This window comes from Convolutriloba macropyga, chromosome 6 (genome assembly GCF_964194025.1).
Source record: "Convolutriloba macropyga chromosome 6, txConMacr16.3, whole genome shotgun sequence".
NCBI lineage: Eukaryota > Metazoa > Xenacoelomorpha > Acoela > Convolutidae > Convolutriloba > Convolutriloba macropyga.
In genome coordinates, this window is record NC_134473.1 from 50,252,494 (window position 1) to 50,278,281 (window position 25,788).

Genomic DNA, 25,788 nt, shown 5'->3' on the forward strand with positions numbered 1-25,788 from the left:
GAGCTCCCACTAGTTGTTCGAGAGCAATTCTTTCGACGTTTAGACGGTTATGTTTTTATTTTGTCGACCTTTTTGATTTGAGAAAATTTTTGTGTTGATGTTACATTCCTTTTGATCTAGTGATCATGAGTGGAGCCAGAAAAGCGAGAAATAGTGCCTTATCCTGGTTTGTTTCATTTTATTTGCTGTGGAAAAGAAATAGGCACATTTCAGGGATGAGAGGGCGTGCAGCGGAGTTGGATTTGAGTGCTTTTCAGCATAATTTTATCATTGCCTTGATATTTTTTAATGAGAGCCGTAATATAGCAATATTAGATCTTTTGATCTAAAGTGTAGCAGAGCAGAATTGGTGTAATATCCAGCGTTGCAAGATGAGTTGTAGAAGAATCTGTCTTTTTTGCGTGTTTAGATAAACTCACCAAGCTTGAGATTTTTGGAGTGATATATTTTTTGTTTATCTTGTTAATTTTGTAATTTCGATTAACTACTCAAAATGATAATGAATCTCGGATCCGTGACATAACCGAGTTTTTGTCACAATGAAATTATTGAAAATACTTCTTTCTGGAGCTTTCTAGATTGTGAACCATCAAGTGAACTATCACTGCAATCAGGTTACAAACGCAAGCTCAAGCTCAAACATGAATTGGTCAACAGAGCTAATAACAAGTATTTTAAACCATAATGAGTCGACTTGTGTATTTAAAAGTATTGTAGTATTGAACTAAAAGCTAATCGGATAAGCAATTGAGTACTTATTTGCAGGAAATGAAGATGATCCTGAACAACTACGTAAAGGATTTTGACAACCTCATTGACAAAATCAACATCCAGCGTGAATTTGACAAGGCACAGGAAAAGTGAGTGCATATTATTTCAAAATTTGTTTTTGTTTTGAGCTGTCCTTTTCTCTTAAATTTATAATTTTTAAAGCTCCGTTTCAAAACATTTTTTCATTTGGAAAATCGGCATCACTGTATGTTTAAACTTTCTTGAACTCTGAAGGTGAATTTGAATTGTCCGTTGCTATGGTTTTGACTCTTATCATTAGTCATGAAATCTTTTTGTTAAGAAGTGCTGAGAACCAGGATGGCGAAAAAACTTTTTGGTCGCGAGAAACATCGAAAAACTATGAATAGTTGAAGTAAATTGATGCATTAATCAGCAATTTGGAAAGTTAATTTTTTTAATAGCAAATATATATGTAACTGACAAATTCCTGGTTTTGACTTTCTTGGCTGCCTTAGAAAAAATATTGATCATAATTTGATAAACTATTTTTGATGCTCAGACCGCTCTCAATTTCCTGGGAGGTGCGGAAAACTTCCTCTCCCATGAAGATGCCGGGAGGGAGTAATGTGGCAGGAGGGACCACTGCGTCTATTGTGGACAACACTGGATCCGTCAGACAGCTGGTGTTCATGTCGTGGGCTGACAGGGTCAAAGGTCAGTTGAATCAGATAAGTCATTGAGAATTAAGTTATCAAAGTTCATTAGAGTGTTTGCTAGCGGACGTTGGTATTCAGTTCATTAGCTATCAGTTTAAAAGCTGAATTAAGTAATGTTTTAGAATCCAGCTGGAACACTTTTTGACACTGAAAAACATCAGAAAAAAATCTTTTCTTTTTGTTTAAATCCCGATGCGCATCAAGCGCGTCAACGGCGGCTATTGTCCGGCAATCTGCTCGCTATGTTTTTACATTGATGCTAAATTGATCCGGACTTTAATTGGCATTGAATTTGAAATTTCGCTGAACTTATGAATATCAAGATTAATGTTATTATTGAGCAAATCTGGATTGCAGTTCGCCACTTTCGTTTGAATTCTATACCACCTGAAATACGTTTAACTTTATCAGAAAATAGTGAAAATATTAGTACAATTTTTAGCTCCAAACATTATCATGAAGTTGAATACAGACTTCGCATGGAATCGTTTTACATCTTTGTATCCAAAGTGACTAGTGTGAATCCTAATTTATTGATAGAAATACAAACGTTATGTTCCAAATCTTGCGATAATTAATATATAGGCCGTCTGTCGTTATTTGAAGCTCCACAATTAAGCATTGTTTGTTCGCAAGCTTGTCAGAGCACAAACTTATTAATTGCTCTTGAACGTAGTTCATAGCAATTATTGTAAACGTGTCTTTTTTACGCAAAATTTTTCGAGTGACTTTTACGCCCTTGACTTTTTGCGTTTCGCGTGATCTAAAATTCTTTCTCAATCACAATTTCAAGCGGCTAAATTCAATTGGCGGCAATTTAATTCTAAAAGTCAAATGAAAAGTGCGCCGAAATTGGTGTCATTTTTTACTTAAAATCTTAATAGTGGTATATGTTAGCCTCTAATGTGGTTATTTGAAGCCCAATATTGAACTCCTTATGCACATTTAGCCCCCCCCCCCGACTGAAGCAGGCTGCAATTGATTAGAGCTACAACTAGTCGTTCGAGAGCAATTCTTCCGACGTTTAGTTGGTTATGTTTTCAAAGCAGAAATTGATTTCATTAGATTGCAGCAATGTTAATATTAATTTTGATGAGCGAACCCGAGTATTTTTCAAAGACGTATGTAAATATGCATCACATTAGTATTCATGAGCAAGGCTAGTTACATAGTTTTCAATTCATCTTATTTTGGTTTTTCTGTGACCTAAATTTGTACAAAACAGCCTTGAAATATTTGATAATGTTGCTGCACCATTTGGTACCGCGAAGCACATATCAACCCCATTTTTAACATCTCATTGGATGGTCGCGTGAAAATGCGACAGTTTTTTTAATACTTGAGGACTGTCGGTTCCAAAAAACTACTTTGAACTGAAGAATTTACAAGCGCCACAAACAGCAAAATAAAGTAACAGAGTTCAGATGAGTTCTCTAGTAAGGAGTTATCCAAAAAAAACTGTCCACTTAATTGCTCTATCAAACAAAGTTTGTATCAGTTATTTTAGTACTGAGGTCTATTTACGCGATTGTTTGCTTGACCGATTTTTCGACTGAACCATTTTTCGACTGTCCTCAAAAACGAATACACGACATTAAGTTTTCTTACAGCCTTTTGACTTTCTAAGTATGCGACTCAACGAAACTGGTTTGCAAACTGACTGATACTCGCGATAGACATTGACAAGGCCAACTTCTTGCCAGTTGTTTAAGAGCATTTCGCCCGACGTTTTGTTATGTTTTTGTAATCGCTGCTTTAAAAAATTGCCCTATAAGTCTTCAATTTTATTAATATGCAGACTATTTACTGGCCTTTTCAGTACCTCTCCCACTTCTTTCTTATGAAATCTGCTAATTTTTGATTTATGCATAGTGGCATTGTCTGGTTGAACAATGAGATCCTAAAATCGCCTTTTTTAAATATTCTTCAATATTTCGGTATCTAACAAGCAATTTTCCTCCATCTGCTCGTATTGCACTCCAAAAATAAGTGATTGTTGGTTGGAGCTCAGTTGTTTTTGTCCAGAAATCTTTTTCATTTTCTTTGAACAGTTCATCCAATTCCGTCAATGGAGATCCTTGAACCTGTTACTTTTTTGGCAGTGTTTGTATTTCCACCTTGCACTAGATCTATATTTTAGACTGAGTCACTCTTGTAGTTTATCAACTGAAATAATCGTAATCGTAACAACTTGGTGAACAGTAAAAGATTAAATAGCTTAGTGTCGTCTATTAATAGCCGCCGTCAGTCTCGCAACGGCTATTTTCTTTAGGTGCTGTCCTTTTTTTAATTCGCGTTACCTCTTGATCACGTTTTCGGTTTTATATAAGTCACGATTTTCGCACTTGACTTCTGACTTACCTCACTCACTGTTTCGACTGAATGGATTTTAAATTTTTCACGCACTGAGTTACGCAATGTGGGAAATACTAAAGTCAAAATAGCAAAATCAAAAACGGGATAAACCGATAAAGCCCGGTCATTAAGTCATTGAGCATTAGGTTATCAAAGTTCATTAGTGTTTGCTAGCCGACGTTGGTTTTAAGCTTATTAGCTCTCATGTCAGAAGCTGAATTAAGTATAGTTTAAGAATCTAACAAACTGCACGCCACTTTTTGACACCGAAAAAAAAAGTTTTTGACACTGAAGGTCAATTTCTTTTTCTTTTTTTTTTACTGTTTCAATCCCGATGTGCATCAAGTGCGTCAACGGCGAATATTTTCCGACAATCTGCCGGCTAGGTTTTGTAAATAGAGAAAACGTTGTGCATGCTTGAGTGCAAAGCAATGGTGTTAAAAATAACGCTTAAGGAGCAAAAATTGGACCGTTTTGGTACAATAGTGTACGTAATTAATTATATGTCTTGTTGCTTTTCGTCATATGACTGGAATTTTAGGTGCGATGGCAAATGTGGGCACGGATACAAATTCTAACGAACCCATGGCTGAAGAAGCAACTTTTGCTGACGCTGCAAAGCAATGCCAGAACAGAGAAGAGACGGTTAATGTGGAAGGTAAATTTAGTTTAAGAGGAAGCTTTCAAATGCAGTTTCATTCGAATGTGATCTATCGTTAATATATGCGTCATTTTTAACAGGGACCCTTTACTACAGCCCTATATTCATACTAGAAGAGGAGTATTGGAGAAGTGTTTTTAATCAATTTTATTAGAGTCAATTTTGGAGCAGGAAATGAAACAAGAAAGTTTTAGTCGTTTGGGTTCTGAACAAAATTGAAGAGTGGAGCGAAAAGAGTGGTTTTAATAGACACCACCAGCCCATCAACGGCTTTTATTTGAGCGCTCCTTTTTTGCAGTTCAAAGAATTTGAATTGTATTGGGGTGGTTTTTTTAAAGATCTGTTCACACATTTTCATGATTTTTGAAGTCAAATTGAAGTGATGATTTTGGTCACACCGAAACAGGAAGTAGAGCGAACGAAAAAAGCATCTGGTTTTGCGGTTTGATTGTTTTTTCTATGACGTCAAAGAAGAGTGAGAAAACATGTTTGAACAAAAATTCGCTTTCTTGGTAGTGATTTTGTTATGCGGCATTTTGACATTGTTGTTTTCTGGTTCTTCATTTTTTTTAGATATGACTTTTTCCAAATAGTTTTCCAATCGATTCTAGTTCTAGATTTTTTTTCACGGGATGAATTACGCCATGTGGTGATATGGTCAATGTCAAGAGTAAGAGTTTTAAACATGTACAAGAGTAAGAGTTATTCTTGTACGTGTTTAAAAAACTTTTGAGCGAATTGATCGTAGCTTTCAAATGCAGTTTCATTCGAATGTGATCTATCGTTAATATATGCGTCATTTTTAACAGGGGCCCTTTACTACAGCCCTATATTCATACTAGAAGAGGAGTGTTGGAGAAGTGTTTTTAATCAATTTTATTAGAGTCAATTTTGGAGCAGGAAATGAAACAAGAAAGTTTTAGTCGTTTGGGTTCTGAACAAAATTGAAGAGTGGAGCGAAAAGAGTGGTTTTAATAGACACCACCAGCCCCTCAACGGCTTTTATTTGAGCGCTCCTTTTTTGCAATTCAAAGAAACTGAATTGTATTGGGGTGGTTTTTTTAAAGATCTGTTCACACATTTTCATGATTTTTGAAGTCAAATTGAAGTAATGATTTTGGTCACACCGAAACAGGAAGTAGAGCGAACGAAAGAAGCATCTGGTTTTGCGGTTTGATTGTTTTTTCTATGACGTCAAAGAAGAGTGAGAACACGTGTTTGAACAAAAATTCGCTTTCTTGGTAGTGATTTTGTTATGCGGCATTTTGACATTGTTGTTTTCTGGTTCTTCATTTTTTTTAGATTTGACTTTTTCGAAATGGTTTTCCAGTCGATTCTAGTTCTAGACTTTTTTCAAGGGATGAATTACGCCATGTGGTGATATGGTCAATGTCAAGATTAAGAGTTTTAAACATGTACAAGAGTAAGAGTTGTTCTTGTACATGTTTAAAAAACTTTTGAGCGAATTGATCGTAGCTTTCAAATGCAGATTCATTCGAATGTGATCTATCGTTAATATATGCGTCATTTTTAACAGGGACCCTTTACTACAGCCCTATATTCATACTAGAAGAGGAGTATTGGAGAAGTGTTTTTAATCAATTTTATTAGAGTCAATTTTGGAGCAGGAAATGAAACAAGAGAGTTTTAGTCGTTTGGGTTCTGAACAAAATTGAAGAGTGGAGCGAAAAGATTGGTTTTAATAGACACCACCAGCCCCTCAACGGCTTTTATTTGAGCGCTCCTTTTTTGCAATTCAAAGAAACTGAATTGTATTGGGGTGGTTTTTTTAAAGATCTGTTCACACATTTTCATGATTTTTGAAGTCAAATTGAAGTAATGATTTTGGTCACACCGAAACAGGAAGTAGAGCGAACGAAAGAAGCATCTGGTTTTGCGGTTTGATTGTTTTTTCTATGACGTCAAAGAAGAGTGAGAACACGTGTTTGAACAAAAATTCGCTTTCTTGGTAGTGATTTTGTTATGCGGCATTTTGACATTGTTGTTTTCTGGTTCTTCATTTTTTTTAGATTTGACTTTTTCGAAATGGTTTTCCAGTCGATTCTAGTTCTAGACTTTTTTCAAGGGATGAATTACGCCAAGTGGTGATATGGTCAATGTCAAGATTAAGAGTTTTAAACATGTACAAGAGTAAGAGTTGTTCTTGTACATGTTTAAAAAACTTTTGAGCGAATTGATCGTAGCTTTCAAATGCAGATTCATTCGAATGTGATCTATCGTTAATATATGCGTCATTTTTAACAGGGACCCTTTACTACAGCCCTATATTCATACTAGAAGAGGAGTATTGGAGAAGTGTTTTTAATCAATTTTATTAGAGTCAATTTTGGAGCAGGAAATGAAACAAGAAAGTTTTAGTCGTTTGGGTTCTGAACAAAATTGAAGAGTGGAGCGAAAAGAGTGGTTTTAATAGACACCACCAGCCCATCAACGGCTTTTATTTGAGCGCTCCTTTTTTGCAATTCAAAGAAACTGAATTGTATTGGGGTGGTTTTTTTAAAGATCTGTTCACACATTTTCATGATTTTTGAAGTCAAATTGAAGTAATGATTTTGGTCACACCGAAACAGGAAGTAGAGCGAACGAAAGAAGCAACTGGTTTTGCGGTTTGATTGTTTTTTCTATGACGTCAAAGAAGAGTGAGAACACGTGTTTGAACAAAAATTCGCTTTCTTGGTAGTGATTTTGTTATGCGGCATTTTGACATTGTTGTTTTCTGGTTCTTCATTTTTTTTAGATTTGACTTTTTCGAAATGGTTTTCCAGTCGATTCTAGTTCTAGACTTTTTTCAAGGGATGAATTACGCCATGTGGTGATATGGTCAATGTCAAGATTAAGAGTTTTAAACATGTACAAGAGTAAGAGTTGTTCTTGTACATGTTTAAAAAACTTTTGAGCGAATTGATCGTAGCTTTCAAATGCAGATTCATTCGAATGTGATCTATCGTTAATATATGCGTCATTTTTAACAGGGACCCTTTACTACAGCCCTATATTCATACTAGAAGAGGAGTATTGGAGAAGTGTTTTTAACCAATTTTATTAGAGTCAATTTTGGAGCAGGAAATGAAACAAGAAAGTTTTAGTCGTTTGGGTTCTGAACAAAATTGAAGAGTGGAGCGAAAAGAGTGGTTTTAATAGACACCACCAGCCCATCAACGGCTTTTATTTGAGCGCTCCTTTTTTGCAATTCAAAGAAACTGAATTGTATTGGGGTGGTTTTTTTAAAGATCTGTTCACACATTTTCATGATTTTTGAAGTCAAATTGAAGTAATGATTTTGGTCACACCGAAACAGGAAGTAGAGCGAACGAAAGAAGCAACTGGTTTTGCGGTTTGATTGTTTTTTCTATGACGTCAAAGAAGAGTGAGAAAACGTGTTTGAACAAAAATTCGCTTTCTTGGTAGTGATTTTGTTATGCGGCATTTTGACATTGTTGTTTTCTGGTTCTTCATTTTTTTTAGATATGACTTTTTCGAAATGGTTTTCCAGTCGATTCTAGTTCTAGACTTTTTTCAAGGGATGAATTACGCCATGTGGTGATATGGTCAATGTCAAGATTAAGAGTTTTAAACATGTACAAGAGTAAGAGTTGTTCTTGTACATGTTTAAAAAGCTTTTGAGCGAATTGATCGTAGCTTTCAAATGCAGATTCATTCGAATGTGATCTATCGTTAATATATGTGTCATTTTTAACAGGGACCCTTTACTACAGCCCTATATTCATACTAGAAGAGGAGTATTGGAGAAGTGTTTTTAATCAATTTTATTAGAGTCAATTTTGGAGCAGGAAATGAAACAAGAAAGTTTTGGTCTTTTGGGTTCTGAACAAAATTGAAGAGCGGAGCGAAAAGAGTGGTTTTAATAGACACCACCAACCCCTCAACTGCTTTTATTTGAGCGCTCCTTTATTGCAGTTCAAAGAATTTGAATTGTATTGGGGTGGTTTTTTTAAAGATCTGTTCACACATTTTCATGATTTTTGAAGTCAAATTGAAGTGATGATTTTGGTCACACCGAAACAGGAAGTAGAGCGAACGAAAAAAGCAACTGGTTTTGCGGTTTGGTTGTTTTTGCTATGACGTCAAAGAAGAGTGAGAAAACACGAGAAAACGTGTTTGAACAAAAATTCGCTTTCTTGGTAGTGATTTTTGTTATGCGGCATTTTGACAGTGTTATTTTCTGGTTCTTCATTTTTTAGATATGACTTTTTCGAAATAGTTTTCCAGTCGATTCTAGTTCTAGATTTTTTTTCACGGGATGAATTACGCCAGGTCGTGATATGGTCAAGGTCAAAAGAGAAAAATCAAAAGAAGCGGGATAAATCAATAAAGCCCGGTCATTAAGTAATAGTGTATAAAGATATCGAAGTACATTAGAGCGATTGCTAGCTGAGTTTAGTATTAAGCTTAATTCTGTTTAGAAGCTAAATTAAGTGTAGTTTTAGAATATAACTGAAAAAAGTTCCTGTACGAGCAAATTTGTTCATGTGCGGCCTTTTAAATCAGTTTCTGTATTTTTCAGTTAAGAGGCTTTATTACCAGGTTGTTAAATTTAATTGTTTTGGTAGTGGTTTGAAGGTTATTGGTAATAAAAAATGAGTTTAATGCGATTTTGGCAGTTTTTCTGCTCGTTTGCTTTTTTAACCGAATTTTAGCCGTTTTTGCTTGTTTCGTTTCATTGCCCTTCTGAAGAGCAAAATCAAAAACGAGATATATCGATGAAGCCCCTGTCTTCAAATCATTGTGCATTAGGTTATCAAAGTCCATTAGAGCTGTTGCTTGCTGACATTGGTGTTAATCTTTATAGCTCTGTTTAGAAGCTGAATAATGTAAAATTTTAGAATCTAACCGAATATGCACTTTTTGCACACCAAAAAAAACACTTTGGCGCTAAGAAAGAATCCATCAATTTGTATCTTTTAATTTTTGTTTCAATCACAATGCGCGTCAGGCGGGTCAACAGCGGTTATTATCTTGCAATTGGCCAGCTATGTTTTGTTTAAGGGAAATTGTTTTGGTTTTAAGTGCACTTGTAATATAAAAAAATTGTTTTCTAATTTTAGTTCAAGTTTCTTTAAAGAGCTTTTTTTCATGATCGACTTCAAGAACTTTTTTTAAAAAAATCCAATGAGTGGTTTGAGTATGTACTGTTTTTAAGGGTTTTTTCCTTCTAGTTGTTTCCGGAATTGTTCCTATTAATTTTCGAAAGCTTTATTTGCTTTACCTTAGTTCTCAGCTTGTCACACGACACTTTGCGTGAAATATTTGACGTCTCGGGGATAAACTGTTAAAACCGGGTTTTTGCACGTTGCTCTTTTAAGTCTTAGTTACCATCTCTAATGTTTATTGGTACTAGCTTCTGTATCCTATCGTTAAGAGACAGGAGTATGTCTGACTGCAAAATGACATCAAAATCGTTCGCACTTTAAAAATGTTTTTTTTTTTCAAAAATCATTTTCTGTACTTTCAATCCCAGTTTCGCAATTGGGGTTATGGGAATCAATGGCGGCTTTTTCTTGGTTGCCGGTATGTTTCGTTATTATTTTAGTTTCTTTTGTGGCACATTTTTTAAAGTTATTGTATTGCTCGGTTTCTTGCTTGTTATGAAAATTTTGAAGGGCACTACTAGCTATAATTGTGCTCATGAACTTCAGAATTTGGAGAAGAGCTCAAAATCACAAATGAAGATAGCGAATCAGAGAACGGATGGGAGAAATACAGCAAACACAAAACTGGAAAACTTCGAACATCGTCAAGAGGCGGGACCAGTAGTGTATCTTCTATGTCAAATTATAATGAGAAGCAGTCATCAGCTGAAAATGGGGCTTACTTTCATCACTCCAGTACTTCCAAAAAAGAAGAACTCTCACCTGACTCCGCAATTGAAGGCGACGACAAGTATATTGAGGCTTCGGAGCAGATTTTGTGTAATGGTCAAAGTTTTGATACCTCCAGTAGCAAAATAGTTGATGGAGCTATAAGTGTTTCGGAATTGGAACGAAGGTTAGAAGCATCGACAGTGTATGTAGAGGATGAAGACGAAGATGCTGATGATGAGGATTTCGAGGAGCTTGAAGACGATACGAATGAGCTGGACAACGAATTGAGAGAGGTTAGTGTTTAAGCAATGATAACATATTTGCTGTAATAGTTAACTGAACATAACTGAAAGAACAGTTAAAAGTAAAAAGTAAAATATGCAAAATAAGGGAAGACAACGCCTTTACACTTTGTCTAGGTTACTAGACTCTGATGAAGTCATTTATAAAGTCCCAGATTAATTGAGAACCGCGAAGCAGTCTGAGATGTCAGATTCTCGTAACCTTGCTTTAAAAACAAACTTGCAAGTTTGAAGTCTGGCACTGTATATAAGAAAGTGGATTCTGGCATTGCAGAGATCTGGCATTTTCTTGCGTGTTTCATCTTTTTTATTTCGATGTTACATGATGGTAACCGTTTTTCAGAGTGGACATCACTCAAGAAAGCACCGTTCGCAGCAACAAAATTTAGAGAGCGACCGGTGAAGGTTAATGGCTAGGATTTTTTGTCACTTGTGTTTCACTGTTTTCAATGAATGCTAGGTACGATAGGGTTGCTTTCCATGTATGCCAATTGCACTCGAACGAAGTCCGTAGCAATTATATTAGTCCTGCTAGTCTTTTTATGCAATTTTTCATTCAACCAATTTTTCGTCTGATACTTTTTCTTCTGACCATTTGACATTGCGTCCTCAAAAACAGGATAAAGAGGCAAAGCCCAGAGGGCATTTAAGCGCTGAGCAGTTCTCTTAGAGCCTTATTTCACTCGTAATCCCTCACGCTTGACCGCCCGCGCCCACTCTGTTTTTCCATCCCGCGCTCCATCCTCCCAGAAAGCTTAAGCTGGCATCTAAGCTGCAGCTTGTGTATGGTCTTTTTATGCGTGTTGGTCTTTTTATGCAAAATTTTCACTTGACCGTTTTTGAACTTCGACTTTTAAAAATCAAAGCCATTTCAGCGTTGCGTTTAAAATGTTGGACTGCCATCCGGGAGGTCGGTGGTGCGAACACCTGTGGGGTCGTTTTTTGTACCCATAAAAGATTTCTAAGCAAAGGCCCCTTTAAATTAAATTGCCGTGGCTGTCGTTGAAGAGCAATTAATCCGACGTTAGTTGGTTTATGATCATTATTGTATTTGTTTTGCAGTGCTTCGAGCGCGCACTTGAACAGTGTGAAGAGGAGGAGACACAACTAGTGCACCAATTAGAGGATATGTCTCTGCAAGATGTACCAATGGCTGCTACCACCACAGGAGGCAACATCTCGGAGCCTGAAGAAAATGATGAAATCTCTCACAATACCCACCAGGTTTTGGTTTTTGGTTCAACCAATTTTGGACTTATTGTAAATACCTTTGCGATCTCCCGCTATTGGGAATGAAGATCTGCAAACCGTAACTAACAGTTTATAAAATTTTTAAAAAAATCTGGAGTGAAAGGCAATGAACTGAAGCTAACCAACAATATGTTAAGTTTGGCACGCGCGCTTGGTGGTTGTAGATGATATGCACCCATTAGGCTGGGTGAACAAACGGAAAAGATCGAACTTTCATTTAGGGTCTATTGAATGGCGAAAGTCACCTAGTGCCAAACGGATGCGCTGGACTATTCAACCATGCAGTTCCTACTCTGGATCTGAATGGGGTAGAAGACACCGATGATACAGAGAGTGCCAGTTGGGCAGACATGGTTGAGAAGGAAGAAGAGGACAGGAGGATATTCAACCTCACTGGCAGAGATCCGAGTAGAGCACTCATCATACATGAGAGGCTGTCTTCTCCATCCAGAACCAGGTACGGCCGCCTTGTTTGTTTACACAAAAGCTACAAGGGAATTGGGAGAATTGTAATAGCAGCCCTTATCTCCAGCTATGATTGAGCGAAGTTTCAAAAGTGGTTTGAAGGTTGTTGGTATTATCAGGAATTATCAGTCGCAAGGACATGCTATCGCTTTTGATAGATTGGCTCTGTCGGTTTCCGTTGTGATTGTATGAGGATCGGCTACAATGTTGCTTGCACGTGTCCCGTAATGCCGACTTTTGCAATATTTTTGGGCAAATTCTAATTTGGGCAAACATTGTGAACTCCAAGAAGAGTGGAGTCATTTTAGAGGTGTCACCCAATGAGAGGGGACCTTCGTTTATGTAAATATTGTCTCACCTAACGAGCGGGGAGAACCTAAATAATTTTCAAGAGTTCAAGGAAGATTGAAAAGAGAAGAATTCGTAATTTTAAGGAGAACAGGACTGATGTTATAGAGAGCGATTGAGAAGAATGAAGAATTCTTCAACAAAACAAACACTCCCTTATTTGAACTTTTAATGAGCAAAAACTTTTGATTCCAAATCAAAGTTTGATAACAAAGATTTGTATTATTAATAGCCGCACAGCGATAGCTGGGGCTATTATTGGCCTTCTCTTGGTTTTTTTATTTCGTCGTCATGATTTTTGTTACGACCATATGACGTCACAGCCACTTTTTGTTCATTCGTTCATGCAATTTCAACTGAATTGCATGTGTGACGTCATTTTTCGCTCTTAGTGGAGCGAGTTTTTTTGTTCATGCGCGTGATTAAATTTTTGGTCACACTTGACTTACCTCACTCTCAAAAATGACTTCCTCACTGAAATTGACTTTTATTTATTTTAATTCAAAGAGATAAGGTCAAATGGATGTGTGTCACTCTAAATGAAGGTTATTTGAGATCAGCTAATAGAGGCAGCAATAACTTATACAGATTTTCAATCAAAATATAACTTCAAACATATAACAAATCTTCAAACTATATAACAACAAACAAATCTTTCAAACAAATCTTCAAACTTCAAACTATATAACAAATCAGCCTTCAATGAAAAGACGAATTTTTTCGGTCTGTCTTTTTACCTGTTTTTTATAGACGACCGATCTACGAATCTATTGCGGCTATTTTATGGCAATCTGCCAGCTATGTATTAACTTTTCTTATGTAAAAAAATTGTGCTTATTTTTAGTGGAATTTTAGCTATTTTTCGTTTTTTAATAGCCGCAAAGCGATAGCGGCTATTATTGGGGACATCGTGGTCTTTTTAATTAGTCGTCTTCACCGATGATTCTTACAACCTGACTTCTGAATTGACTTTTTCGATGACATCAGTGACTTCTACTGCTTTGCGGTTAAAATTTGTGTACGTGACGTCATTTCTGCTTTTAGGTCAATTGCTTGATTTACCTCACTCAAATAAATGACTTCTGAACTCACTTAAGGAACTTTAAATTTACTAGTTAACCTTTACTAGTTAATAGTGTGCATCTAAGTAGTGCCAAACATATATGCCCTAATTCTTGATTAATAGTCTTGAGTTTTTGATTTCGAATATCAATTTTGAAAAAACTCTTTTAGGGCTTTTTCCTTATAGACCGTATGTGTTATAAAATTTACAGTCCGAATATAACCCACAGTCTAGTGGTCTATCAATGGACCGTTGGTTGATTTGTCTATCTTATTTCTTTATTAGTTTCAATTCATGGAAGGCCACAATCGTCTATCGCGGCTGTTTTCCGGCAATCTGCCTGCTATGTTTGATCTGTTTCAACTACGTTCAGTGGGATTTGATAAAAAACGTTAAATAGTTTTGGATATATAGAAACCAAGTGAGTACGGTCTGGTTGGTATAAAGCATTTCTTTGTTTAAAAATATGACAAAAAATATAGAGAATTTTTAACTTCGATTAATTTTTTTGCAGTTCGTTTTCTATGATCTTGGACAATTTTCGTAACCTGTAATGACCTGCTGATTGTTTTTTGCGAACCTTTTCAAAATCTTTTTTGCTTAAAGGACTATTTGTCTTCAAGTGCCCATTTAATATAAAAAAATTAGTTATTTTCTCTGGCTTTTTTGCTGGTTGTTTTTAAGAGCTTGTTTTTGACGAATCGACCTGAAAACCTATTTATATTCTTGGGAGTAGTTTGAATAGGTGCTAGTTTTTTCGAGGGGTTGTATGTTTGATTTCTTTGAGTGGCTTCAATTTTTTTCCGGCTATGTCTTGGTAAGACATTTTCCCTACATTTTTCATTTTTCACACTTTATTTTTTTTTTACATTTTAACACATTTTTCGTGACCTTGATCTCTCAAAGCGGGATACACAGGTAGCGCACAGCGGGCATTAAGTTTACTTATAGGCCCATAGCTGTCTCTTGTAGAGTTTCAAGTGCTTAGACTGCTGCAGCTGCTGGGAAGGCCCAAATTCAAGATGACTGTCATTTTGAGTAGTTTCTGAGCCCAAAATGGTGCAACATTTCACGTTTTCTTCGTCATTTTCTTTGGATAGTGTTAGTCAGTATTTTTGTTTGATTAGTCTTAAATTGAGATTCGTCGAAGTTGATAAAGGCTTTTTACACGACCTAATTGCTTTTGATGTCCATTTTGTGAGCTATATGTTTTGGTAATGCAATCTTAAACACGCAAAATGATGCCAATTTTTTCAAGGTTTTCTTTGAGAATTTTTAAACTCACGGGCCTGTTTCAACTAGAGTTTGTTACATTAGACAATTTGACGTAGAGTTTGTTAATATTATAAGAACTTTGCATAGTTTCTATTGGCAATAAAATGGTTTTAATATAACGAATTTTAGCAATTTTTCAATAATCTTTGCCGTTTTTTTCAGTTTTATTATTGTAATTTAGCAATTTTTACGGGTCAGTGAAATTTTTTCAAGCTTTGAAAACAGGTCATTAATTCCTCTCAAACGAAGTTTGTAGCAATTATTTTAGTCCTTTTGGTCAATTTTTTATGTGATTTTTTGCTTGCCGATTTTTCGTTTCGCTCATTTGATTTTTCGTCCTTAAAACCGGGATAAAAAATTAGCGCCCAGCGGGCCTCAAGTTTAATTAGATGCCTTTAGCCTCGTTTAGAGTCTTTCAAGTGCTTAGTTCGGTGAAGTTACTGGGAAGGTCGTAGTTTAAGGTTAAAAGTCATTTTTAGCAGTTTTTAAGCCCAAAATGTTCAAATTTGCCTTGTTTTTTTCGACATTTTTCAAATTTTGTGTTGGGCCTGTCGAAACCTGAGGCTGGTTAAAGTTGCGAAAGCCATTTGCAGGTCATAAGTACTTTTAATGACCACATTAAGAGCTATGCGTTTTGGTACTCCAAAGAAAAACGCAAATTTATTCTAAAAATTTTTCTCATTTTTGTCTCTCAGACCTAGTTGTCATGGAAGCTCCACAAGGGTTTGACAATAGGGGACTGCACAGTTTCTAGTGGTAATGGACTGTTCCTTAACATCACGATTTTTAGCCTTCTTTCACAATTTGCAATTTCAATTTCTTTTTGATATCATTGTCAATTTTCCAGTTTTTCAAGCTCCAGGCCTAGAAAACCTCCTTAAGGTTTCGATTATATTTTGCTGACAAAATTATATTGTCCATGGAATAGTTTTCAACTTTTTTGCAAATATCTTTTTTGCAAATTTTTGCAATTATTTGATAGAATTTGCGATTTTTCAAGCTTTTGGAAAGTTTGTAGTTTTTAGGTTACTCCGGCCTCACGAGCCAAGGAACCTCCTCTATTGCTAGATAATCAGTTACTGCGTAGTTTTAAGATGTAATAGAATGTTTTTAAAGGTTTTAATATCACGAGTTTAAGCATTTCAAAAAGTATTTGCGATTTTTCCATGTTTTTTGTTTTTAGTTTTTTCAGGCAACAGGGGCCTGGGACCTCCTCAAAGAATTGGTAATAAGCTGTTGCATAGTTTCTTGAGCTAGTAGAATGGTTATCGATATTTCATTGACTCGAGTATTAGCAATTTTTTGATAAAAATTTTCAAATTTTCGGAAAATTATTATCGTGCTCAAGTTTGTGGGTTTTTATGAGACACTGAAACTACTTAAGGCTTGAAATAGGGATACTGGATAGTGTCTTGAGACAATGAAATGGTTCTGAACGTGTTGATGTCACGAATTTTAACTGACTTTTGTTAAAGTTTGCAATTGTTTTAGAAATTTTTGAATGTTGTTTTTTTTTGAGTTTATTGATCATTACCGGCCAGGGAAACTTTTTTAGTCTTGCAGATGGGTTACATGACAGAATTTTGGAGACAAAATTGGTTTTGATTTTTTTCATTGCGAAATCAGGAAAATTTTCTATTAGTTTTTCAATTTCATTTTTTTTTCTATGCCTAATTACTAGCAAGGCTAGAAAACCAGAAGTTGCAGAGTCAAATCTTATGGAAAATATTCCTAGCTCTCTCTCTCTCTCTGTATGTGTGTGTCGGTTGGGATTTTTTTCCTTGTTTTCTTGATCACCTTTTATCTCTTACTATCTCTCTCTCTCTCCTCTCTCTCTCTCTCTTCTGAACTCTTTTGTTGATGCCGCACATCAGCTCTGCTGTTATGTGGTGTCATATCATCTTTTAGCCTCATTAACGCAGAATTAATGGAGGAATGGTCTATTTAAATGATTTTACTAGTACTTTTTAGAAAATCATTGTTAATTGCACTCAAACTTAATTTATAATAATTTTGCCATTTTTTGCTTGACCGATTTTTCGTCTGTCCCATTAGACTTTTCGTACTCAGAAACGGGATAAAGAGGCAGGGCATGCACACATCAGCCCCCAATCGCCATCCCTGCGCATGGTTCAGGCCGTAAGGGCTCCGTTCAGTCAATGAGCACCCTCCCGCCGTTGCAATTCACCAGACGTTATTCGGTTATGTTTGTGGTTATATTTCAGTAAATTTTTCAATTTTCATTAAAAATGATTCTCGAGTTTTTCTTTTTTCAGTGGCCAATAAACCCTTTTCAAAGCTTGTGCGTGGGTTAATGGGTATCTTTAAATCGATCAAATTGGCTTGCAGGATGAAGGGTGCAAGAATCTTGCAAAGATTATTTTTTTGTTTTAGTCAACTTGTGAGACTGTTTGGCGGGCATAGTTCAATAGTTCTTCGGGTTAGGTACAATAGTTTTTAGTTTTTGAGGACTCTCTTGCTATGTTTGATTTTGTTTCTTCGAATAAAATTTTGATTCGCTCTACCTAAATTTGTTGCTTTTTCGGCGTTTTGCATGAAATCGTTTTGACTTCTCTGGGCTAGTTTTATTCTGTGCTCATTCTGCTCAAAGTACTTTTAAATGGCAGTTGCTCAGCAAAATAATCTGAATTGAACAGAGGCTGTATAGAAAACAATCAAAAACAGAAACGGGGTAAAAAAAACGTATAAAGCCCAGTTTTAGATGCCCTTTACTTATTGTTATAAGTTGTAGTCATCATCTATTATGTATGAAATCAGGAAATTTTTCTATTAGTTTTTCAATTTCAATTTTTTTTTCTATGCCTAATTACTAGCAAGGCTAGACAACCAGAAGTTGCAGAGTCAAATCTTATGGAAAATATTCCTAGCTCTCTCTCTCTCTCTCTGTATGTGTGTGTCGATTGGGATTTCTTTCCTTGTTTTCTTGATCACCTTTTATCTCTTACTATCTCTCTCTCTCTCTCTCTCTCTCTCTCTCTCTCTCTCTCTCTCTTCTGAACTCTTTTGTTGATGCCGCACATCAGCTCTGCTGTTATGTGGTGTCATATCATCTTTTAGCCTCATTATTGCAGAATTAATGGAGGAATGGTCTATTTAAATGATTTTACTAGTACTTTTTAGAAAATCATTGTTAATTGCACTCAAACTTAATTTATAATAATTTTGTCATTTTTTGCTTGACCGATTTTTCGTCTGTCCCATTAGACTTTTCGTACTCAGAAACGGGATAAAGAGGCAGGGCACGCACACATCAGCCCCCAATCGCCATCCCTGCGCATGGTTCAGGCCGTAAGGGCCCCGTTCAGTCAATGAGCACCCTCCCGCCGTTGCCCGCTCCCCCCGCTGCGCTCACCTCACGCCCCTTCATTTCAGATAAAGCTAGTCTCACGAAACCCTGGCCTGCTGCTGACGAAGCCAACTGCTCTCCGGTGGTTTGAGAGCAATTCACCAGACGTTATTCGGTTATGTTTGTGGTTATATTTCAGTAAATTTTTCAATTTTCATTAAAAATGATTCTCGAGTTTTTCTTTTTTCAGTGGCCAATAAACCCTTTTCAAAGCTTGTGCGTGGGTTAATGGGTATCTTTAAATCGATCAAATTGGCTTGCAGGATGAAGGGTGCAAGAATCTTGCAAAGATTATTTTTTTGTTTTAGTCAACTTGTGAGACTGTTTGGCGGGCATAGTTCAATAGTTCTTCGGGTTAGGTACAATAGTTTTTAGTTTTTGAGAGTTTTAGATGCCCTTTACTTATTGTTATAAGTTGTAGTCATCATCTATTATGTATGAAATCAGGAAATTTTTCTATTAGTTTTTCAATTTCAATTTTTTTTCTATGCCTAATTACTAGCAAGGCTAGAAAACCAGAAGTTGCAGAGTCAAATCTTATGGAAAATATTCCTAGCTCTCTCTTTCTCTCTGTATGTGTGTGTCGATTGGGATTTCTTTCCTTGTTTTCTTGATCACCTTTTATCTCTTACTATCTCTCTCTCTCTCTCTCTCTCTCTCTCTCTCTCTCTCTCTCTCTCTCTCTTCTGAACTCTTTTGTTGATGCCGCACATCAGCTCTGCTGTTATGTGGTGTCATATCATCTTTTAGCCTCATTATTGCAGAATTAATGGAGGAATGGTCTATTTAAATGATTTTACTAGTACTTTTTAGAAAATCATTGTTAATTGCACTCAAACTTAATTTATAATAATTTTGCCATTTTTTGCTTGACCGATTTTTCGTCTGTCCCATTAGACTTTTCGTACTCAGAAACGGGATAAAGAGGCAGGGCACGCACACATCAGCCCCCAATCGCCATCCCTGCGCATGGTTCAGGCCGTAAGGGCCCCGTTCAGTCAATGAGCACCCTCCCGCCGTTGCCCGCTCCCCCCGCTGCGCTCACCTCACGCCCCTTCATTTCAGATAAAGCTAGTCTCACGAAACCCTGGCCTGCTGCTGACGAAGCCAACTGCTCTCCGGTGGTTTGAGAGCAATTCACCAGACGTTATTCGGTTATGTTTGTGGTTATATTTCAGTAAATTTTTCAATTTTCATTAAAAATGATTCTCGAGTTTTTCTTTTTTCAGTGGCCAATAAACCCTTTTCAAAGCTTGTGCGTGGGTTAATGGGTATCTTTAAATCGATCAAATTGGCTTGCAGGATGAAGGGTGCAAGAATCTTGCAAAGATTATTTTTTTGTTTTAGTCAACTTGTGAGACTGTTTGGCGGGCATAGTTCAATAGTTCTTCGGGTTAGGTACAATAGTTTTTAGTTTTTGAGGACTCTCTTGCTATGTTTGATTTTGTTTCTTCGAATAAAATTTTGTTTCGCTCTACCTAAATTTGTTGCTTTTTCGGCGTTTTGCATGAAATCATTTTGACTTCTCTGGGCTAGTTTTATTCTGTGCTCATTCTGCTCAAAGTACTTTTAAATGGCAGTTGCTCAGCAAAATAATCTGAATTGAACAGAGGCTGTATAGAAAACAATCAAAAACAGAAACGGGGTAAAAAAAACGTATAAAGCCCAGTTTTAGATGCCCTTGACTTATTGTTATAAGTTGTAGTCATCATCTATTATGTATATTGGCATCGATGCAATTCCCTGTATGCTCTCTCTAAGACAGTATTATGTCTAACTACAATATCTCATCAAAATAGCGAGCACTTAAAAATATTTTCAAATTATCTTTTTTCAATTTTTTTTACTTTGAATCCCAACCTGGGTTTTGGGAATCAATGGCGGCAAATTTCCAGCAATCTGCCTGGTATGTTTTAATACTTCGTAATAAAGAATCCAAACAGAAATTAGTATGGAGCCTACTATTTCAATTGTTATAGAGAATTCCATCCTGGTTTTCATGTACATCCAGTGTGACGCTCGTTGTAGCATTTTGACGTTTGAGATGCGTGTGAACGTGCTATCTAATAAATTGAATGACCAAGTTTAAATTTTGAGTAAGTAATAACGCCTTTCATGGCAAAAAACAGGATCTGAAACCTTCATTGCTCAAATCGAGTTGTTTTTGCGGGGATTTATCGAGTAATTTTGACGGTAAATTTTGCTTCAGTTCATGGGCTGAAAAGAAGTGGCGTCATGAGGAGAAACAAAGAAAGGCTCAAGAGATTCGAGCCAAAGCATTGGAAGAGACAATGCTAAAGCAACGCAATCTCGCGCTTCGGGTGAGTCAACTGTCAGATTTGATTTAACCAATTTCTAGCGCAAAAGATCAGCAAAGCTTATTTGCAAGAACTGTCCGGAGAGTTGTGGTACTCTTCGGACACATTTTTTAATTTGCAGTATAATTTTTCTACAGAAGAAATTGAAGCAAATATTGTAAACTTGTCGTTTTCGTATAAATATTGCTAGGTTCTCAAAATGGTATGCTTGTCTTAAGCAAGGGCAATATTGGCATATACAGTTATAGAGAGATGTCTCAGTTTTAGAGAAACGAATTATCGATAAAATGTTCAATTTTTTACGTCGGCTGAAAGTCTCAAATAGTTGCTTCGGTTGCGGAAATTGTTTATCATTATTTTTGTTAGCATCCAAAAGTTTTTGCGAATAGTTTGTTGTTAATCGTGGCCTTCAGGTGACGATTTGAGAAGCTTAGGATGTGCATTAAGGCGTTTGGAGAAAAGTGAATTGATCAATAGTAATTATTTTTAACCATCTTTTGTGAGATAATTTACTTAATCAAGTTATTGTATCTTGAGTTGTAACTTTAAGCTGTCTTCAGATTCAAGAAGTGCGTCGATGGAAAAATGAGATTTTGTCACAAAAGAAGAAGGACTATGAGCAGAAGTTGCAGTTGGCAGAGAGTAAGCGGAAAGCTCACCTTCGCACAATTGTGAAGAAGGCTCACGAAGAGGAAAACAAGGTGAACGAAATAGCCTTCATCATGACACTGGAGGCACAGAACAAGCGGGCCGAGATGAAGAGCAAGCATGAAGTGTATGAAGCCAGGAAGCAAGAATTAGAGGTCAGTTGGCGTAGAATTGTTTCGACCACTTCGAAAAACCTTTCATTATTTGGGAGTATTCTGAATTGGGTTATGTATATCAGCAGTGTTCCACCATTGTCAATAATATAGGCAGTGGTTGTAGGTTTTTGATACATGAACATTGTTGGCTTGACTGGTATTGATTAATTGCTCTCAAACGAAGTTTGTAGCAATTATATTAGTCCTGTCGGTCTTTTTTTAATGCGATTTTTCGCTTGACCGATTTTTCGTCTGACGCTTTTGACTTTTCGTCCTCAAAAACGGGATAAACAGGCAGCGCCCAGCGGGCATTAAGTGCTCTTAGAGCCTTTCAGCTCTGTTTCAGCTCAAACTGTTTCGGAGACTTATACTTATGTTGTGAAGGGCGGTTCTTAGAGGTTGACCTCACCCCCACTGTTGACCCCCCCCCCCCCACCGAGCTGTTGCCCCCCACCCCACTGTTCCCCACCCACTCCCCATCAGACCCCCGATGTACCCCCCCCCCCCCCGCCTCCCGTGGCTACTGACGAACAACCGATCGCTAAAAACACGCAATTTTATACTAATTTTCTTAAATTTTCTCAAAAGTTTTTTAAAAATTTTTTGTCATTTTTTGTGTTTTTTCAGCCCTAGATGTCAAGAAACCTCCTCTAGGGTTTTATTTTAGGTTACTGCATAGTTTCTGGTGGTAGTGGAATGGTCGTTGGAGAGCAATTCGCCCGACGTTAGTCGGTTATGTTTTAGTTGTGGTCTCATGAGCGATTTCAGCTGAACCCCTATCAACGTTGGATTGAGTTGAAGATATCTGGATATTTTCAGTTACTAAAGCTGGGGAGAAAATTAATTGCAATGATCGTTTCAATAAAATCTCCAAGGAAATAAATGTTGGCTAGTAATAGGAGTGAACCTTTTTTTGCGTCCGATCTTGTGAAAGTTAGCTTTATAACTGACCGGCTTTATTTTTCATTAAAAGAGTGCATGGAAAACAAGGATTGGGCGCAAAATATTACTCTTAACAACATTGAATAGAGGGCGCTGGTGGTTCTCATAAAGTAGTGGTTTTTAGGAGGGGAGATTACGCAAGCTAGAAGAGGCGCGTGCTCTTGAAGAGGCAGCTAAAGAAAGGAGGAGGACAATGGAGCAGGAGAAGGAGACTAGACTGGGTGAGATGCAGGCCAAGAGAGAGTGCCACATGCAGAGGATTGCAGCACTCCAACAGGCCAGGGACCAGGAGAGGCTGGAAGCTAACAGGAAACGGGAAGAGTAAGTTTTGTCATACTGTAGCGAACCATATGTGACACTTGCTAATTAATAGCCTTCTCTTGGCTTTTTACATTTCAGACATTTTTACGACTCGAAGATGAGTATTGGTTTTCTTAACGTTTTTTTTAACCGGAAGAACTATTCGATCTGACCTTTCAGACTATTCGAGAGTTTTGACCTAAAGCGAAAGAGTAAAATTGGCGTGTGAACTAAATTTTTCTGGGCGAGAGTAGTGTTTTCATCATGCGCTTCGATCAGTGAATGAATTTTTTCGACTTTGAAATGTGTTTTTTGACAGAATGCCGCATATAGATAACCATTCTTAGCCATTTTTCGTCCAATTGGCACATTTTTTTGCTTATAATTTAGTTTTTTTAGCGATACTTTTTAATAGAAGCTGTATTAATATGAGAACCTGTCAAATTAATACCACAGTGTTTTTGAGAGTCTGATAATGCGTTTTAAATTTTTAATGATCACATATTTCCCAATTTTTTAATTCGTTTTTGGCTTTTCAAAAATAATTTCAATTAAAGCGGCTCTTAAAGCGGTTTTTTTTCAAAAATCAGTGCATATGGCAATTTAACTTTGATATTTCATGCATTGAATGGATTCTTATAACGTGAAGTATTTTTGAAGTATAGAATTGTACACATGCTTGCACGATTTTGGCTGTTGCTTGTCCAATTTATCTCAGTTTTCTGTTAATAGCCGCCTCAGTTTCTCAGCTGGCTATTGTACTGCTCCGATTTTTTTACATAGTCGAATAAAATATTTTTTGCTTTAACTTAGTTCACAGCTTGTTCAACATTTTGCGTGAAATCTTTCTGACTTCTCTAGGCTAGTTTCACTCTTCTTTTCATAGTGCAATTTTTTTTTTCATACTGCAATTTTGTTGCAAAATATTTTATTGTTTCCTATCGTTGTACAATTTTTCTTCTTTTTAATCAATACATGAGGATAGCTATATAATTTAATGCTATATAAGGAAAGGTAATTCTTTTTCTCCCTTTTTTATTTGATTTTTCAAAAATCAAGAACACGTTTTTTCATGTCTTTTTGTTTCTTCTTTTTCGTATTTTAACATGCAGCAGTCTATCAATTTTCCGAGACCTTTAGTTCTGATCAGATCTGCTTTTAGCAGTTGTTCGAAAAACAATGTTGTCAGCATTCTTCGATTTGTTTTGTTTGCAATTGATTTTGTTTGACATAGTGCGGCACTGAGAGTTAGCTTGAAATGCCATTTAAACATTTGACTGATAATTACTTTCTAAGAATAGTATTGAGTCTTGATTTCAAACGTTTTTAGCCTGCATATCCTGTTTCTTTTGTCTTTTTGTGATTAATTTGAAAATTTAGTGATTTATCATGCCTGTTGGTTCTTTTTACCGCAAAGGATAGAAGTTTCTTTTGCTTCAAATTTGTCTCTTTCTATGCAATTTGACAAAAAAAAATTGAGGGTTTACACAATTTCAAAATAGAGAATTGCTTGTGAGCTCATTGAGGCTCGGTTGATGTTTAATGTTTGAATGACTATTTTCTGTTGCGTGCAACAATATTTTTGTGCTTGTACTTTGTGTGTACTTGTACTTTATTATAAATAAATTTAATTTTCCTAAATTTTTGTGGTCATTTTGCCGAATTTTTCTTTCGTTTGACTTTTTTCCTCTTCATTGATGCATTTTGCATGGAGGCATTAGATATTTGAAAAATCAGTTCTCTCGGTGGATACGACTTCGAGTCGTTTCCGGAATTCTTCCGGCTATTATTTAGGCGCTGTCCTTTTTACAAAGATTTTGAATTGTATTGGGGCGCTGTCTTTTGTTAAAGATCTGTTCACACATTTTATGTTTTTTGAAGTCAAATTTGAGTAGTGATTTTGGTCACGGCGAAACAGGAAGTGGAGCGAAAACGCGAGTGGTTTTGCGGCGTGAATTTGTTTCGCTCTAATTTCAAAGTAGAGTTAGAAAACGGTGTCTGAACGAAAATCCGCTTTCTCGCGAGTGGTTTTTTGTTCAAATGCGGGATTTTTGTTACGGCCATATGACGTCATTATCACTTTAAAACTGCTTTTCGCTCATGGAGTTTCAGGTGAATTGCGTGCGTGACGTCATTTCTTACTCTTATTGGAGCGAGTTTTTTTGTTCATTCGCGTGATTAAGTTTTTGGCCATGCGTAACTTACCTCACTCTCAATAGTGACTTCCTCTCTGAAATTCACTTTTTTAATTTCAATTCAGAGATAAATTGAAGTGAGTGTATGTCATTCTAATTGAAGGTTATTTGAGAGAAGTTAATAGAAGCAGCAATAAATGAAGCAGATTGTTAATGAAAATATAAATAACATCTCAGCAATTAATTAAGAAATTTTTTATTGGTCTGCTTCTTTTTGAGACTGCAGATCTACGAAGCTATCGGGGCTAGTTTCTGGCAGTCTGCCAGTTATGTTTACTATTGCTGCCAAAGAATAGAAAGTTCGGGAACGCAAAACAACTACTCTGAGACCATAATAAAGAATGCAGCTATGACTCGGAGATTCGATTAAAATCAGAGGAAGAGACTTTATCTGCTATACATAGCACAAGCTGTACTGCAGCAGTGTTAAAGCATATGCGTTTAAACTCTCAAATTGTGATTATTTGCTCTCAAACGAAATTTGTAGCAATTATTAATTACTCCCAAACGAAGTCTGTATAGCAATTATATAAACCGCGGTCTTCTTTTCTGTGCTATTTTTCGCTTTTATGGTTGTCTTAATTTTTTTGCCATTCTAGGAAACATTTAGTTTTGAAAAATTTTTGCAACTGAGATTTAGATTTTTTATTTTCTGTGAAACGAAGTTTGTAGCAAACATATTAGTCCTGTGGTCTTTTCTTATGCGATTTTTTGCATGACCGATTTTTCGTCTGGCCCCTTTGACTTTTCGTCCTCAAAAACAGGATAAACAGGTAACGCTCGGAGGGCATTAAGTTCTTAGATTCTTACGTCTGATCAGTGCCTAAGAATGAGATTCACAAAAATTGCTTT

The 25,788-nt window shown here is 36.3% G+C and overlaps 2 protein-coding genes across 2 annotated transcripts in view; one reads left to right on the forward strand and one right to left on the reverse strand.

Moving 5' to 3' along the window:
• The window catches only part of LOC142341737 (S phase cyclin A-associated protein in the endoplasmic reticulum-like), a 636,081-nt gene that overhangs the window by 418,050 nt on the left and 192,243 nt on the right, over positions 1–25,788 (forward strand). Inside the window, exons 4-12 of the mRNA XM_075392909.1 lie at positions 766–860; positions 1,292–1,446; positions 4,345–4,461; positions 10,143–10,600; positions 11,672–11,833; positions 12,082–12,317; positions 20,588–20,699; positions 21,257–21,499; positions 22,566–22,762. Coding sequence (XP_075249024.1) covers positions 766–860; positions 1,292–1,446; positions 4,345–4,461; positions 10,143–10,600; positions 11,672–11,833; positions 12,082–12,317; positions 20,588–20,699; positions 21,257–21,499; positions 22,566–22,762 — 1,775 coding nt within the window. The remainder of the gene's footprint in view (positions 1–765; positions 861–1,291; positions 1,447–4,344; positions 4,462–10,142; positions 10,601–11,671; positions 11,834–12,081; positions 12,318–20,587; positions 20,700–21,256; positions 21,500–22,565; positions 22,763–25,788) is intronic.
• Positions 1–25,788, reverse strand: part of LOC142341735 (26S proteasome regulatory subunit 10B) — a 400,468-nt gene that overhangs the window by 39,952 nt on the left and 334,728 nt on the right. The window lies entirely within an intron of this gene.